The sequence below is a fragment of the Salminus brasiliensis genome, chromosome 6, assembly GCF_030463535.1.
Source record: "Salminus brasiliensis chromosome 6, fSalBra1.hap2, whole genome shotgun sequence".
NCBI classification, from domain to species: domain Eukaryota; kingdom Metazoa; phylum Chordata; class Actinopteri; order Characiformes; family Bryconidae; genus Salminus; species Salminus brasiliensis.
Window position 1 is genome coordinate 38,094,452 of NC_132883.1, and position 18,226 is coordinate 38,112,677.

The 18,226-nt window shown below is 41.8% G+C and overlaps 1 protein-coding gene across 8 annotated transcripts in view; it reads left to right on the top strand.

Moving 5' to 3' along the window:
- The window catches only part of prdm16 (PR domain containing 16), a 248,700-nt gene that overhangs the window by 208,649 nt on the left and 21,825 nt on the right, over positions 1-18,226 (top strand). For 7 of the 8 annotated variants that reach the window (XM_072682297.1, XM_072682298.1, XM_072682299.1 and 4 more), the window contains exons 4-5: positions 8,488-8,625; positions 17,786-17,888. In XM_072682297.1, coding sequence (XP_072538398.1) covers positions 8,488-8,625; positions 17,786-17,888 — 241 coding nt within the window. Of the gene's footprint in view, positions 1-8,487; positions 8,626-15,166; positions 15,765-17,785; positions 17,889-18,226 lie in introns of those variants that run through there. The other variant, XM_072682304.1, reaches the window with a different exon arrangement.

Genomic DNA, 18,226 nt, shown 5'->3' on the forward strand with positions numbered 1-18,226 from the left:
GTGGTGGTGATGGGAATCCGGGGTCCTAATGAGTACAGCACAAATTTACACCTCTTTTTTATTCCTTTCTAAATGATCTGTCTAATTTTATTCCTTTCTAAATGATCCGTCGAATAACTTCACTGTATTCATTTTATATTATCCATAACAAACAGTCTTTGTACTGGATATGTTTTATATATAATGGGTATAAAACAGTATCCTGACCATCAGACCCCATAACTGTAACTGTGACCCCAAGTAACTGCACTGTTCAACTTTTCGGACGTATAGTTCTCTCTATTTCCACCACCGTGAACATATCTGCTTCTGTAAGACTAGCATTTCAAACCCAAACCAAGCCACTCTGAATGACTCGGTTTACCCTTCTATACCCATGAAACCGTGCACGTAGGCCCACGCATCAGTTCTTCACTCTTCTAAGTACATTACTGCTGCAGGTAGCATCAATTTCACAAACCCTAAAACGGAGCCCTGTGGGACATCACTAAAAATAACTAAACTAACTAAATAATTATGAAAAGATTCACGATGGCTTCTGCATTAGGACTAATAACTAAAGGACACACCTAGGGTTCAGTGTGTTAACTGTGTAATTATGCTAAAATAAAAAAATTGTTCCTTGAGATTTTTGCTAGTTAGCTACTGAGCTATCACTAAAATTAAAGCTTACACTGGGAGTGTGGGTGAAATAGTTAATGGGTAAAACACACACACACACTCACTCAATAGTCCAGCACAGCAACTGATATTTAATCATGCAAATCATGCAAAGTCATGAACTCTCACTCTCAGCCCTGACATCACACACACACACTCACACACATATACATACACAAGCTGCTCCTGTTCTGGCAAGTCCCCAGGATATGAGTACAGTGTGTGTGTATATGTGTGTGTGTGTGGGTGTGTGTGTGAGCTAGTGAAAGATGGAGAGCTCTCTGCATTAGCCATTGTGTTCAGCTGTTCAGCGCTGAAGTGTTGGCAATGCTTTCCTGTTTTCGGCTGCGAGGGCGACTCGCACCAGGAATTCTTTCAACATCCTATATTTCTAAAATGCCCCCCGAACCAGAAGCAGGAAATCTAGCAAGACACATATGGTGGGGTTTTTTTTTTTTTTTTTTTTTTGGCCCATCCACCGTAGTAATAACTTCACCTGTGTCTTTTCATTTCGTGTATGTTTTTACCATGTACGGAAACGACAGAAACCAGTGAAGCAGCCGTGTCAGTATTCCTGAAACATGCAATATATATATATATATATAACATACAATATTTTCCAACATGCAGTAGAAGTCATTTGATTTATGATGAAGGGAATACAACGGGTTGTAATACCCCACTGCATTGCCATCAACAGGTTTGCAGACACCTAGCTTTCCAATGTGTTTTTACTGCTGACCACATGGACAAAGAAAAGGTTAGGGATAGGGATGGGGATTAGGTTGTTTGGCCACAATGACCAGAGGTATGTTTAGAGGAGCGAAAGTGAAGCATTCAGCCTCAATAATACTGTGCCAGCTGTTAAGCATGGTGGCGGGAGCATCATGCTCTGGGGCCTTTTTGCTGCCAGTGAAATGAGTGCATTGTGCAAAGTGGATGAACCCTGTTTTCTCACTTAACTGACACTGATCTATAAATTTACAATATATATCGTATCATTCCTTCACTCACAGACACATAACCACACACACACACACATATGTACACACTCTGCCGTCTGGTCTGAGGAAGGTGTAAAGTTACAGTTGTTGCTATGTCTTTGTGCAACCCCTTGACCCGCCACCTCGTAGTAACCCTGAACCAAGGACTAAGCGAAACGTTTCCACAATGTGGTTTAGGTTTGAAAACTACCGCAGGCCCTTTCTTTACAGAGCCAAACCCAGTGCTGTTACGCGCACACTCCAGCACACACACACACACACAGATGAGAGATAAGAGCTCTTGCTGTGGCCAGCTCCTAACACTACGTGATTTTCTCTGGCCTTCCCCACAGCAGCACTAAAGCAGTGAACGGACGCCTGCAGTGTTAGTGTTAACTCATGTTAGTGTGAAGACCTGATTATTTTAGCATAGTACCAAGTGCTATTTACTGCTCAGCCAGAGTCCATATCTGACCCCTGTATCCCCGCTGTCTCGCAAAAATTGCAACTTTACAGGAGAAGTGAGAAACCTTCTTAATTTTCAATGGAAGTCAATGTAAAATGATTTCTATTGGCCCATTCATCGTGAAATTTGGACCCAATGTAAAGAACGGCAAGATTCACCGCAGGACTCAAATATTATGTCATATGAACCAATCAGGTCCCTCTCTAGATCAATCACAGCAAGTCAAAGAAGCTTTCGCAGTTTAAAGCAAGTCCTGTGTGTGTTAAAGTGTCTGATTGGAGCTGCTCTCACTCGCAGGTTGTACAGTGCTGAAGAACGCGTGTCCAGTGGGGCTGTAAAATATTGAAATGTTACAGAACACGTATTGCCGTCTGCGGCCGGTGTTTTACAGGCTGCTTGCTTTGTTCACTGTATTAGTCATCCACAAGTGAAAAGCCTTACACAGTTAAGTTAGAGCAGGGGTGTGTGTGTGGGACTAAGGCGTCAGCTGACAGTTTGATAAGGTCTAGGAAGAATTCCCAGCCTTTCCAGAGGAAGCAAAGCATTTTAGAAAGATTCTCACCATGTCTATGATTCTTTATAGGTCACATTAAAAGCATGGTGTGTGCAGAGTCACATGTGAACTGTCTGTCTATCTATCTATCTATCTATCTATCTATCTATCTAAATGCCTGTCTATATACCTGCCTATCTATCTATCTATCTATCTATCTATCTATCTATCTATCTATCTATCTATCTATCTATCTATCTATCTATCCATCCATCCATCCATCCATCCATCCATCCATCTATTTATCTATCTATCTATCTGTCTATATGCCTGTCTATATACCTGTCTATCTATCTGTCTATCTATCTGTCTATGTCTTTGCCGCTCTGCTGTACTGCCTGTGTTTAGAGGTGTTAGAGTTACTGTTAGTGTTTGGGGCAAGGGGGCAACAGGCCTGCTTTTCTCACTTTTCGACTCACATACGAACATACAGACATCCACATGGGCACATACACAGTCACCTGTGTGTTTTTCCTGCGGGTCCATTAGCTGGGAAGGCTCCTCACACCTGATGCTGGTAATTAGGCTGTTAAACAGAGAAACTAAGGGGCTCCTTAACCCTGAAGCAAACTCTCAGAACTTAAAGATGCAGACAATGGGGCAGTGAGAGTGTGTGTGTGCGCGTGTGTGTGTGTGTGGGGCAGTGAGGCAGATTGTAGTTTTATAGCCCTCACATGTGCAGTGGCTTTTCCAGCAAGGTGTTGTTGTGATGTCAGAGGGTAAATAAACAAGCAACTGTTGCTGCATCTCTCTCTCTCTCTCTCTCTCTCTCTCTCTCTCTCTCTCTCTCTCACTTTCCCACTCTTTGACTCTGGCTTTCCTTCCCAGTCCTATGTTTTATGGTCATGAGACATAGATTAAGTTGCTTGGCCACAATGACCAGAGGAGAGTAAAGGTGAGGCGTTCCCAAGAGAATTGTGCCAACTGTTAAACATGGTGGTGGTAGCATCATGCTCTGGGGCTGTTTTGCAGCCTGTGGAACTGGTACATACTCAAAGTCAATGGAATAATTTCTCTCTCCCATTCTTTCACCGTCTTTCCTTCCCACTCGTACTCTCTTCTTCCCCACTCTCTCTTATTCTCTCTCTCTCTCTCTCTCTCTCTCTCTCTCTGCTCTGTATATAAATCAGTGCTACACTTGCAGCTCGAGTGTTTGCAGGCCTTTAAACTGTCTGCCTCTCATTACAGCCACAACACACCCCCGGCTACCTCTGGAGGTGTGTGTATGTGTGTGAGTGTGCGCCTGCGTGTTCATGTGCGCTTTAACCCAGACTTAATCTAGCCAGACCACCGTAACTCTCCACACACACATATATATAGACCCCCCCCCCCAAGCTCAGACTAAGCTGTTTCCCATCTCTTCATAAAACATGTACAATACCTGTAGTTTGAGTCCCTCAAGGCCTGCAGACAAGCAGCTTACACTGACTCAGACATGTGTGTGTGAGTGTGAGTGTGTGCACATGTGTGTGTCCAGAGCACAGGATCATTTCCTTCTATGCCTGCTTAGTTTTCAGTGACTGTTTTCGCACATAAACTGCAGCCCTGCTCTCCATCAGCTCGAGCCTTTTCACATAAATGGCGGCAGCAGTAGCCGCAGCTTTACAATGTCACCGCTGCACTCAGCCATGCCAGACTGAAAGCTCTTCGTTAGTCAGGTGAATGAAACCGTTATTAGTCCATCACACCACCTGTAAGCATGGTATTTGGGTATCTACCAGCTCAGGCCTGCAAACATGAACACGATCAGCGACTGAACTCGAAGGAGAAACGCATTGCACGATCTCACTCTGCCCTGCTACCAACACCTTCGTGCTCCTTTCGCTCGAAAGGCCGCATTCTGGGCTTTTGTCCTTATCTTGATTTTGAAGGCCAGCAATGTCCGCTTTCAATTTTCTAACCAGTTATTTTGAACAGCGGGGCTGTGTGGCACTTTGGCCACGCTAACAGTCATACGCTCACTCTTAGACCACACCTTAGCCCCAGCCTCATTCACTGTGTTCTATTTAAAATAGAGGCCCATACTTTCGCTGCATCTGGCTTTGGCTCAAAGGTGCATTTTTAGACCTAAATTCTATGTGAGGTCAACCTTAAAAACTCTAAGCACCCTGCCCTGTGTGTAGGTCTGCACTTCAGCTGCTCACTTTCAAAACTACATAACGTCTAAATAACTTCTATATAAGCTTCACAAAAGCGACTGGATATTATATAGCTAGTGTAAGTATATAAGTATATAGTATTATATAGTATAAGTTAGTCAATAATATGAATCAGGATTAATAACTGAATAATTAGCCGGCAGGAAGTGCTCTTCTTTTGTCACGCAAAGACCTTGCATCTGCAAAATAGTAACTTTACATGAGGAAGAAAGAACCTTCTTAACTTTCAATGGAAGTCAATGTAAAAAGTCATTTTTGGAGCATTTCTAGATCCAAATCCAAGAAGTTTAAAAAATTAAAATAATTTATTGAAGTTTTTTATTGGACAGGGACAGGATAGCACACTATATGGACAAAAGTATAGAGACACCTGCATATTCATTGTTTATCCCGAAATGAAAAACCTTTGTATCCACAAACATTTGGGCAAGTAGTGTACATTTATTACAGAGAAGAGCCGCAACTATTGGAGTTATATTTTAATTATTATTATTATTATTATTATTATACTATTATATGTGTATAGGCTGTGACATATCTTCTGTTTCTGATTACTCTGATCACTAGTATTTAATCTAAAATAAAAGACTTTCCATTCAGATCTTGAAGGACTAACCAATGGGAATGCTTGTTTGGCTTTCTCTACCTAGATACTACATAGAACATGATTGGATAGTTTAAACACAACCACAATTGTATTAGATACAAATAGACTACAAGACCCTAATATAATCAATGGGTGTAATAAATCTACCTGTAAATTAATTGCTGATTATGAAGTTTGCCAGTCCTAGAAGGAAATATTAAGAATGCTAAGCAAAATGAACAGAACTACTCAAAAGTTGTGATTGGTAAAGAGCAGTAGCTCCTGCTGGAGTGATAACATGTTATTCAGCTTGTCAGAAATCAGCGAGAGCTCCCGCAGAATCGGGTTTCTCCTTAGTCATGCTGATCTTAGTTAACATGAGGCTGAAAAGTAAAACTGATCCAGCAGCATGGCCACCACTGATGGTTTTTGAGTTTGACCCTTGGAAGTCTGACACCCTTGTGTGTGTGTGTGTGTGTGTGTGGGTGTGTGTGTGTGCGTGGCAATGAAGAAAAGAATGAGGCGTCAGAGATCACATCCAGAGAGGCTAGGAATGACCTGTGATTAGAATGGTGTGTGTGTGTGTGCGTGTGTTTCTGTTTTTTTAAAAAGCATTATAAACCTCCTAACATTAGTGTTATCATCCTTACAGTGCAAATAAATGGAGCTTACCTGCACTACAATAGCTGGCATTACTAGGTAGTTTGACTAGTTATTAGAGGTGTGAAATACTACATAATTACTGTACTAAAGCACTGTTTTGAACATTTAGCATTTGACCTATTATTGAAACTGAATACTTCTATTCTATTACATTTATAATTACATTACAACAAGAAAATACTTTGATGCTTTAAGACCAAGAAACTAAAGCAATGCAATCCAAGTAGAAGAAAACTGCCCACAATCGTGCTTTACTCCCAGTTCTAAGTAGTACCATATAACAAAAACTAGCAAAAGCAGAACCTATTTTGGTGCCAAGAATGATATTATTTTAAATGAATGGGAAATGACATACTGTAGTGTTGGACCCAAGCAGGACCCTTGCAGTTTAAAGGGTGAAAATGGATAATTCTAGTTTGTTTGAGTCTTTAAAACAGTTTAACCAGGCAAAGAACCACATAAAATGACTCATACTGTTTAAAGTGTTCATGGTTCTGGATTCATAACCATTGTTTTCACTAAAGAGAGATCTTTAGATACCTGGTACCTCCAGTTATTTTACAGATTTTCACTTTTTGGCAGCTGTTGTTTACATTGTTGCTCCAAAATGCTCCAAAATGACTTGGAATATAATCTTTTTACTTTGACCTCCATTGAAAGTTGCCATTTAGGAGCTTGATTTTTTCACTGTCACTACCTTTTTGTCACTAGCTTTTAAGTATATTCTTGCCTCCATTCTTCCACTTTTTATTGGCTGCCAATTAGATCTAAACTCTAAAGATGTAGTTTCAGGTCAGTTCTTGATGTTAAACGTCTGGAAAGCAGTTTGAAACGTCACTAATACACTTCCTCCGGTTGATGATTACACGTCTAAGTTAGATTTACAGCCGCTCGGGTTTATGCTAACCGTGCAGATATTTTGTTCCCCTCTTTATTGCTGAGTTCACACTTGATATTTAGTTTCAGCGTGATCAAGCAGAACCGAATATTCTTTCAGAGTTTTTGTTTTCAAAGAGTTGTGCAGCAGTAATTTAGTGGTGGGCTTTTTCTCCGCGGTGGGTGGCGAGCATATTGATGGAAGAGAGAGGCATGTTTTCCCCCTCTCGCCGTAAATCTTGAGTCCGCCGTGAACGCCATCCACTCTCCTTCCGGTCATTTCCTGACATTCTGTCTGCTGTCTCCCCCCTCCTTTCATGCTCTTTTCCCTGTAACAACTAACCAACACCCCTGCCCCACCCCCTCGCCCCCCCCTCACATAACCCCTAAACCTCACTTCCTCAGCAGTGTCAGGTTAACTGATGCAGATCAGGACAAAATGACACGTTTGGGTTTAGTGTGGTGCTTCAATTATCTTCGGACAATAAAATAAATCTACGTTGTCAGTTTGGATATATTTGGCGTGTGTGTGTGTATTGAGAGGATGTACTGCTTATTAAAACAGCACAAACAAGCATAAAACCCTTAAATATTCATTTTTTATTAATTAATCTGTTTTTTTTTTATTCTTTAAACCTTGTATCTCTATTTTTGTCATTTTACATTTTCTGATATCACTTGAATTTAGGAGCTGTTCTTTACTTTGTGTTCAGTTTTTACAGTTTCATAATGTAAAGTTGCATCCTAGAGAATCCTACAGAATCCTATTGGCGATAAAAGAGTTTGGAGGCCTACATTTGTAGCACTTCTGCAGCAGATCTTCAATGCTCTAAAGCAAGAACTCAATGGAAGAAGCTTAAACGTCTTATTTCAAGGATACTCGTCTAATGAAAGAACTCCTCTTCTTATTTTGAAAAGCTGATAGTTGTTAGTAGTTTACCTCTTTACACCATTTCTTCTAGCCGTAAATACAGTCCAATGCAAAAGTCTGAAGATTAGAATAAAGAAGCTGTTTATCTGGGAATGCCGTGTTTATTAGCATTAGCATTCATACAAAAAGTAGTGATTTAATGTACGAGTGTGTTCACTTAGCCATTTCCAAACCTCACCTTGGGGAGGCCCAGTATTATTTGTAGTCATCATCCAACACCTGGTTTATCTAATCTAGTCTTTCGTTAAGTTAAGTCAGATGTCCTGGGCATCAAGGAGACGTGTTACTGCATTGATGCTTGTTTGCCTTGCTTTATATAGTGGTATGTTGTTTTTTTTACCAGCAAAAAAACCACACTTTAAAATTACTGTGCTTAGGTGCTTAAGACTTTTGCAATCTTTGCCTCTGCCCAGTAACAGCAATTTAAGGTTTCCTGACCAGAAAGTGATCACTGACCCTGCCTTTGTGGCTTTACTCTGACTGACACTGTTTAGCACTGAGTAACGTACAAGCTTCAGTGATCTACCGAGTGACCACTCTTAAATATTAAACATTTTAAGTGATTCTAGCTATGTTCTAATAAGAACTGTGTCTGTGTGTGTTGTTACAGGTCGTGGACGACATGGGCAACGTGAAGTTCTGTCTGGACGGAGCTCTTGAGGCCAGCGGTAGTTGGCTGAAGTACGTGCGCACAGCGCCATCCTACGAAGAGCAGAACCTGGCCGTGTGTCACCTCAGTGAAGATCAGGTCAGTCAGCTTTGGTCATCCTTGCTTTCTCTGAGACACTTTGTCTCAGTCTTTATTTTATTCACTTTGTTGTTGTTGTTGTTGTTGTTTGGGTTCTACACACTGTCCATATGCTCAGTTGTTCCGCTTGTAAGTCTGTGGTCCCACCAGCAAACCCATTACAGAACCACAGTCCAGTCTAATAAAATGAACGTTTAGATGTAATAATCACTGAAGCTTATTTGACGCGCACCCAAAGCAGAGTGGGCTCAAGGCAAGGTTGGAGTCACTTAGCTTAGCATTATGAGTGAAAGTCTATGGACCCATACAGATATTTGATATATGGCGGTAAATATGGTAGATGTATGGCAGTATGTATCTCCAAAATAGCAACTAAACACTGGATACGAAAAACCTTCTAAACCGTCTGAAGTGAAAAACAGCAACAGTTGAATATGTTAGATAATATTAAATAACCATGTAACAAATGTGTGTGTGTGTGTGTGTGTGTGTGTGTGTGTGTGTGTGTGTGTGTGTGTTTGTATATGGCTCATTCTAAGCACATAATAGGAACCAGACACTGAAATAGACCATCTATTTTAAACTATCCCTCCAATGCAGCGTGTGACCAGACATCCCCATAGACCTAAACAGTGCTGCTACTTATGGGCTGCTATTGACACAATGAATCAACAAGTGCCATAACTGTAATCCTCTCCGGCAGTTGGTAGTGTCAGGAAGACATGAAGAGGATCTGCTGATGTCACGGCTCTAACTCTCCAACAATAGATACCAAAAAAAAAAAAAAAAACGAAAACCTGGAGCTATTGTTCACGCAGGGCTGTTCTCAGAGTGTGTGTCGAAGGAAGTGAGTCAACAGGCTATAAATGAGTCAGATGTGGGAGATGGAAGAAGACACTCCTGAATCTTGTAATTGATTGTCTACGGTTAATGTCATCTTTTGAAGCGCTGGGTAGTCTTTTACTGTCTACGAGATAAGATACCTGTTAAATCGCCTGCAGACGTTTCTAAATTCGTGATGCCATTCCTGGAAGCCTTCCCGTGTGTCTGTATTTGAAAGGGGTGGAAACCGCACATAGAAGCTGTACTATAGTCAAAGAATGGGTACTGAGTCAAAACCCCTACCCAGTTAAAAACTGACTTGACTTTAAAGAAGCTCAAGTGGATACAGGTGGAAAGGGACACTTTAAACAGTTAAATTAAAGCTTTTTAAAGCTGCTTGCCGATGCTTGTGTGATGCAGTGGGTTGTTGTGCAACACCCATGGCAAATCGGACGTGTCAGGCTGTTTTCACACTTCGCACACTTCTATTGTATTAATTTTTGACCCATTTCTATTCTGTTCTGTTCCACTGTATTACTGCACAGTGTAAAAGGCAGCTGGTGTCTCGCTCAAGGGCCCGACACTGGCAGAGGTATCTGACCTGGGTATCAAACCCACAACCATTTGATCAATAACTTAGTGCTTAAACCAATGAGACACTACTGCCCTTTCCTCGGGCAGTATGGGTATGTGTGTGTGTAAGTGCATTAGGACTGCAAGATATGTGGCTAGTTTAGTGTAGTGGGTACCACCACCATCCTTCCCATGACAAACAGGGTTCGATTCCCTGGCTGAATAAAGCTATGACACCATGCTATGCCATTAATTAGGTAATTGGGCAAGACTTCTAATACTACACTCTCCAACATGAGGAACATTATTCTACTGTACATAGCTCAGGATACGAGTGTCAGCGATTCCTATTTATATTGTATATACTATAATAAAGTATACACACATCCACCATGGCATTGATGACGCCTGCATTCTTCTGACTAAAATAATGTCACAGGTTACAGGTTAAAGGTTGGTTTTGAACCCCTAGACCAGCAGGTAGTGGGGAGCTGGAGGAGTACAGGAAAGGGACCTTTCTCCTCCCTCAACGTTCATGGCTAAAGTGCCTTTGTGCAAGGCACCTAACCCGCAAATGCTCCCTGGGTACTGAGGTGTCTGCCTGCTGGCTTGAGTGTGTTTTCTCACCCCCAGCTCACCCCCAGCATATATGTTCGCTCCATTAATGGGTTAAATGCAGAGACTGAAAAGCCAATAAGTCTCATTCAGAACATCCGACACTGGTCTAGGTGCAGCACACAGTACATGAACGTGATGAAAGTGTGTACGTCATTTCCAGATGAATCCAGTCTATTATTCGAAACCAGATTTTATGCAGCTATATTTTATTCAGATTCATTTCAGAGCATCTCAGTAGAAACCGCAGTCTCGTTACGCCATGTTGCGGCCTTCTCCAACACCAGTCCAGTATTAGAGTGCGATTACAGTGAACTAACAATATCTCCTACAGTCCTACAGTGCAGGCCTGCATCTCCGTCAAGTACTTAACCGCTCTCTTGTGCCAGTCCAGACACTGTCTCCATCCGGGAGAGCAGCAGAAGCCTTGGCCTTTGCCCCCCCACCACTCGCCCTTTTTTTCTTTTCTCTCCCCCACCCCCACCCCCACCCCCCCCCTCTCCGTCAGCCACACTGTCGACAGGGGCAACCGGCGTGGTCGCCGTCGCCTTTGAGCCTGACACGTGAAACATAAGCCTAACAAACAGGGCAGGACTGGAGGGGGGGCGTGGAGGGACGGCCTCGGAGACTGACAACCAACAATTGACTTCAACTAGCAAACCCGATCATTAAAGTCCTTTCACTTCAATGCCCGGCCACTGCTGAGCACACAGGAGAATAATAGCTCCTGCTAAAATCACTCAACTAAATGTATGGTTTCTGTTTACTTTTCCCCTTCTTTCTGGTAGTTAGCTGTTTTCTTCTCTTTTTTTCCCCTCTCTCGCCCCCCCACCTTTTCCTCTTGCCTCCTTTATCCCGCACTTTACATGGTGTCTTATGGACAACGGCTTATTACTAATTCAGAATGGCTCCACAATGCAAAAATGCATAATTCATCCAACTTTGTACTCTGCTGTTCTATTTCAGCATGCACAATGCATGAGCGGTATGGAAAATATGCACGCGCCCAGCAAATTTGGATGCGGCCGTAACCTTTTAAAACTCGACCCGGATCATTTATTTACTTGTTTACACATTTGCTGCCCGTGTCCCGCACCCCATAACACACGGCCGACCATGTATAATGCATTGTCGTGCGAGCGGGTCCCTTTTTTACCCCCTTTTTTTCCTTCTTCTTCTTTTTTTTTGTGGCGTAGCACTTTCAGAAATGAATGCAGACGTCAGTGGCCTGTCACTTAAAGTGTGAATGGCTTTGAATAACAAGTGTCACCTTTAGCGAGGCCTACAAAAGTGCCGCTCACAAATTTGACGCAACAGTTGTATCAGTTCTCTTTGATTGTTATCAATGAAACAAAAAAAAAAAAAAGAGAGAAAGGAATCCAACAGAGCAGAAGAGAAGAACATGTAAATATGTGAATGGAGAAGCTGGAGAACATAGACCTGAGATTAGATTCACAGCTTAGCACCATTCTGAGAGGAACTAAGAAAAGCTCAGCGCAGCTGAGACTCATAAGTGTGTGTGTGTGTGTGTGTGTGTGTGTGAGTGGCTGTTTCAGGCTTATGGTGCACTGGACGCCAGAGCTTTGGAAAACGACTCGATCTGCCTCCCATGAGGCGGCATAGCGACAGCTTTAGAGCAGATTCCATGTGCTCGCACTGTAATAATGCTAAGGGTGTAGCGGTGTCACTATCCATTATACTACTAAGCCAGTACTGTACTGGTTATGGATGATTGGGACATTCAAGTACGTCATTCTTTTATTGGAAAGAGATACACCAGGAAACCCTTCTGAATACCTGTTTTTCCAAGCAGGATCATCATAGGGCACTAAAACGTGGTGTAGGTGTGAAATCCACAATCCTGCCACAAAATAATTGTATTTTAATATTTTCTATTGAGTAATCGTGTTCAATATCTAATATTTGGGACAGCTCTCAGAGCTCCCACTAAGCATTGATGCCTCCTCTCGGTAGCAGTGTGGATTAAGCCATCTGAGTGTGTAGGAGTGTGTGTGTGTGTGTGTATTATGCAGGCCCGTTAACCTCGTGACCCCCAGTCTTCATTTCTCAAGATGCACTTAAACCGTTTGTCATAACAACTGAAGTACTGAAACCAGGCCTGCCGTGCCATCTCCTTCTGTTTCTGAAGAGGCCGGAAGAACACCAACCCCTCCCACGCACCACCCCCCACCCCCAGACCACCACCTATCTCCAAACTTAGACGCGGACAATATGACTGGAATCCTGCTTGTTTCTATTGTTCTTTCGTTCTCCTAATAGTTTCAATAGGAAATTCGTCATGTTCCCTAATACACCTTTCTACTGTTAATTGCAGTTCAGCGGTGCTGAGTCTGTTGCTTCTTACTGTCAGACTTCTAAGCCAATCCCAGAGCTCGCTAAAAGTTAGGCCTCCTCGCCAAAGAAAGGCCTGGGCTGACAGTGTAATTTAGTCTGTGGGCAGAAATCCTGGATGTTGGAGCAGAAAGCGGTGTGTGCTGATCATGTGTTTACCCGCCCTCTGACACATTTACGGGATATTAATTACACAGATTTGCCATCATGAGGCTTTTCTTGAACTGTTAAAAAGTGGTTTGGGCTTGCTGTCACACTGCCAGATTTGACCTGTGCACAAATATAGGAATCACAGCACACACACATACACACACACAGATCGCCTCCCTTTGCCTACTTTTGTAGTAGTCCTTCCTCACTTTCTTGTGAATCCTGTGAGTGTGTATTTGTGTGTGTGTGTGTGTGTGTGTGACAGAGGGGGGATTATAGTATGTCACACTAGTGATGGATGATGCATCTCCCCCCTCCCCGCACCCCCCCACCCCCCCACCCCCAGCACTTGAAAGCGATGTGAGGAGGTCAAGATGCCGCTCTCAGTGCTGTCGAATCCTCAAAAGATTTACTGTAGAGACAACTTAGCACCGTCATAATGGATTGCTTTTAGGATGGATATTAGCATATGCCTGCAGCAAACACGGACAACACACACCACACCACACGAGCGGCACCGGCAACGACCCACCCTCAGCCCACCCTCAGTCTCAGTCCCAACACTGCTGCCTGTCTGTGATGCAGAGGGTCCTAACGTGAGGACAGAGCACAGGCTTGGTTTGGTCAAGCAGATCCCTTCAGGGCACGACTGGGTATCAACATCTCTGAAACCTTCAGTCTTAAAGGAAACACAAAGTGACTGATTTCACAAACTGCAGCAGTGGCTGATGATGTCAGAGTGAGTGAAGTGAGTGAAGTGAAGTGGTCGGCCTTTAATCTGTAATCAACAGCTTTAATGCTGCCTGGTTTGTGTGCTTTTAATATCCGCATCAGCCTTTGAGCCTTTAAGGTTTGCTTAAATGTGGCTCATTTACATTCTGATTATATATATATATATATTTATATATATATATATATATATATATATATATATATATATATATATATATATATATATATATATATCATAATTTCCTTTATGATCTCCCCCGCATTCAGACTGAACTGTCCCTGTTAAATAACTAAAATAACTGAGTTATTTCCAAACAGAAAAATCCTCATGTTGTTTAGATGATTATAGATAGATTAGATAGATTCGACTTTCATGTCATTGCTCAGTATAATTACAGGGCAACTACCAAATGCAAATAGTAGCATTGTTCAAAAAACAGAGCAGGGTGCAAGAAATATGACAGGAATATGAATATATATCTTGGGTAAATAAACTAAATATAACAAGATCACTGAACATATAGATATAGATAGATAAATAGATGGACTGTAATTACCTTGATTGTATTAATGTAATTATTTCTGTGTTCTGTTAAATATTGTAACAGTATTTACTAATTGGGTTTATTGAATAGTAATACAAAATATTCTATTGTGTACTTTAATAAAAAAAATAGTGAGATCATATAGATGAATGCTTTTAAAAATAAAGTGTCATGTCATGAGACCAAAAGACCTCTTTAGCTCAGCTCAGTGAAATTATTACAATCGAAATTATTGATTTTAAAATTGTAGAGTTCAAATTGTATGATAAAATGCCTAATATACAGTAAAATACACCGTTATTATTTTGCTATAATAAAAGTCTCAAAAGTCCGTACTGCTGATTATATTATTATTATTATTATTATTATTATTATTATTATTTGGAGTAGTAGTGGTAGTAGTATGTAAAAAAGTAGTATTATGTAAACGTGAATAAAAGCAGGCTGCGTTTGTTTTGTTTTTAATTATTGTTTTTAATTATTTTACCTCAAAGTCTGCACGCGCTGCTCTCCGCAATGGTTTCTTTTTCGTAAATAACATTTTCTGCACGTGCACAAATGTTTACAGTAAGCGTAAACAGTGTAAACATACGAAGCGGCCTCTGGAACGAAAACTGGTAGAGAGAGGGAGAGAGAGAGAGAGAGAGAGAGAGAGAGAGAGAGAGAGGGGCGAGAGAGTGAGAGAGAGAGAGAGAGAGAGAGAGAGAGAGAGAGAGAGAGAGAGAGAGTGGAAAAGTGGAAGCTCAAGTCTAAAGCCGGAGCCAGGTGTGTGCTCGAGCGCGCCGCTGCCGCTGCCGCCGTACTGCTGTGCTTAGGATCGAAGCTCGAGGCTGGTGAGGATGCGGCGGGGTGCGGGTTGGGGGCAGTGTCCGTCCGCGGCGGATGAGCGCAGTGCTGAGAGCAGCGGCGCGCGGAGAAGAGCCTGGGAGGAGATAAGAGGGGAGGAGCGAGGGGGGGACCTCGCTAATGAAGGAGCCTCAGCGCTCATCAGGAGAGGCGCCGGAGCTGATACACAGAAGAGAGTGCACGAGAGCACGACCGGTCTGTCTCTCTCTCTCTCTCGCTCTCTCTCTCTCTTTTCTCTCTCTCTCTCTGTCTCTCTTCGTCTCTCGCTCACTTGTTCGGTAGCTAGCGCGCTGTCTCTCTCTCTCTCTCTCTCTCCCTCCCTCTTTCTCTCTCTCCGTCTCTCTCCGTGTGTTTTGGCGGAAGAAGGGTCGGGCTGCTCCGTGTTGAGCCCCGGCTCGCGCTGCTATGGGTTGGGTGGTGAACTCTACCGGGACCGAACCGCTCGCGCGCCTGGAGCCTCTCAGATCCACCGCTCGACAACTTTCCAAAGCCTGCGAGCAGAAGGTCAGCTATCATATACTTACCCTTCACTACTCACACCTAGACTGATCAGAACAGCAGCAGCAGCAATAATAATAATAATAATAATAATAATAATAACTAAATAATAATAAAAAATATTATTATTATTATTATTAATAAATACAAATATAATAAAAACACTCAAGCTTGTGAATTCACATAAGCGCAAACTCATTTAGCTTTGGCATGTACTGGAAGTCTAATAATATTCATTATAATAATATATAATTATTATCATGTGTACGTAAAAATGTATATATATTATATATTATATACTGTGATTTATTGTTAACATATAATAACGTCATATAATAATGATGATAGCAATAATAGTAATAATAATAGTTAATTAAATAATAATAATAATAACAAAAGTGCTGCGAGTTAAACAGTAAAGGCTCAGATATAAGAAGTTATTTGTTTACGTTATTATTATATTATAACATATTTATTATAATAATATGTATTATTAGTTCCAGACATAACTGACAATAACGACAATAATGACACCAATAATATCAATATATGTAATAATAATAATAATAATAATAATTATTATTATTATTATTTAATAATAGGCCAAGACTACGAGTAGAACAGTAAATAGTCAGACGTGTTGTATCTTACCTGCCTGCTGTATTTTCACATTCCCAGTCTGATAACAGTATTAATAACAGTAATATTACCAGTAATAACAGTATGAAGTTGGTGTGTGTGTGTGTGTGTGTGTGTGTGTTTTGGGGTATCTCTCTGCCCCGTGTTGTTGTGAAGCGGAGGGTCTTGGCCTACTTCTCTGTCCCACCTGTGTGTCCCAGCACAGGCTGAGAAGTGGAGGGGGGGGGGGGGGGTGTTTGCGCTGTGCTCTGCGCTGTGCTGGTGCGGAGCGCCCCCTGCCGGCCTCAGCGCCTCTCTGCGCCTCTCTGTGATGAATGATTTGTTCCGTTAAGCTCCGGCTGCTTCCGACTGTTTTACCCGTTTTCACGGCTTTACGGTTTTTATCACTTTCTCTCGCCAAACTGTTCAGTGATCCAGGAGAAGCCTCTTAACCACCACGTTCATAAAAACACGACACGACACAGCGCTGTATGCCGATGGGCTGTCGGCGAGCGCGCACGTGAGCACTAGCGCGCGTGTGAAGAGTTTTGGAAATGTTCACGCGAGTAGAAACGCAGCCGGATTCATCCATCCTCTAAAACAGCAGAACCCGCGCGCGGAGCTGAGAACCCGCGCCTCGAGCGGCACTGTTTGCGCTTTCCTGTCGAGTACTGCAGTCTCTAACACACGAGTGAGTGTGTGTGTGTGTGTGTGTGTGTGTTTTGTATATGTGCGCGCGCGTGTTTATGATCATTATCATGTTTATTATCACGTGCTTATTTTGGTTAGATTCAGTGTTGGTGCCTGTGTTTCATTTAATAGAGGTGGAAATTGTGTGTGTGTGTGTGTGTGTGTGTGTGTTTGTGTGTGTGTGTGTGCGCGTGAAATATTGTGAGTGTGAGGCCCTCGTGTTTCGTTAAAATGCAGCGCTTGCACAGTTTTATTAGATTATGTTGGGTGTTAATAATTAGTGTTATTATTGTGCTTTATCACAAAAATTATGAATATATTTCACATTTATTTAAATTAATAATAATAATTTAAAATAATACCACACAGTTTTAATGATGTTAATAATAACAATAATAATAACAATAATAATAATAACAATAATAATAATAATAATATATTGGTGGATATATATATATAGTTTGGCCCATTCCTCATGACATTCTGACACAATGTAAAGAAAGAACAACTGCCATTTTTTACATTACATCAAAAAGTGAAATATAAAGTGGAAATACAAGGTTTCTGCATTACATCAGCAACATATACTTCTACAGACTGATAATAATCAGCATAGAAATAATGAAGTTATCATTTAATAAAAGAAAAAAATCTTAAGGATGAGTAGATGCTGTGCTCTTTTTCAGAATCTCATTCTCGCCCCTCTTTCTTTCCCCCAGATTTTTTATAAAGCTATTAGAGATATTGAGATTGGGGAGGAGCTGCTGGTTTATATGAAGGACGGAGTTTTCCCCGAGGGCTCCATGGCACCCAACCTGGAAGGTAAGATTAATGCACATCATTAAGCAGTGTTTTAACCAAACTGCACACTGCTGTATGATACACAGTCAAGCACTCAGGTCAGCGTTACAGTGGAGGAGCTGCTAGAGCTGCGCAAGGCAAGTCCTGCTGGATTTCCCTGTGGGATGTGTGTGTAAATGTAGTTTATGTAGCTTCCAGTTTAAGAATGGGGAAAATAGCCCACTGAGCTGCGTTCATTTCTCCCACAAAGAAATATGCCATGAATGAACGAGTGGGCAGGTGGCTTTGGGGAGGTCAGTTCATGTTGTAAAGCACATCCAGAGGGTTTGTTCTAGATGAAATTAAAAACAGTTCATTTT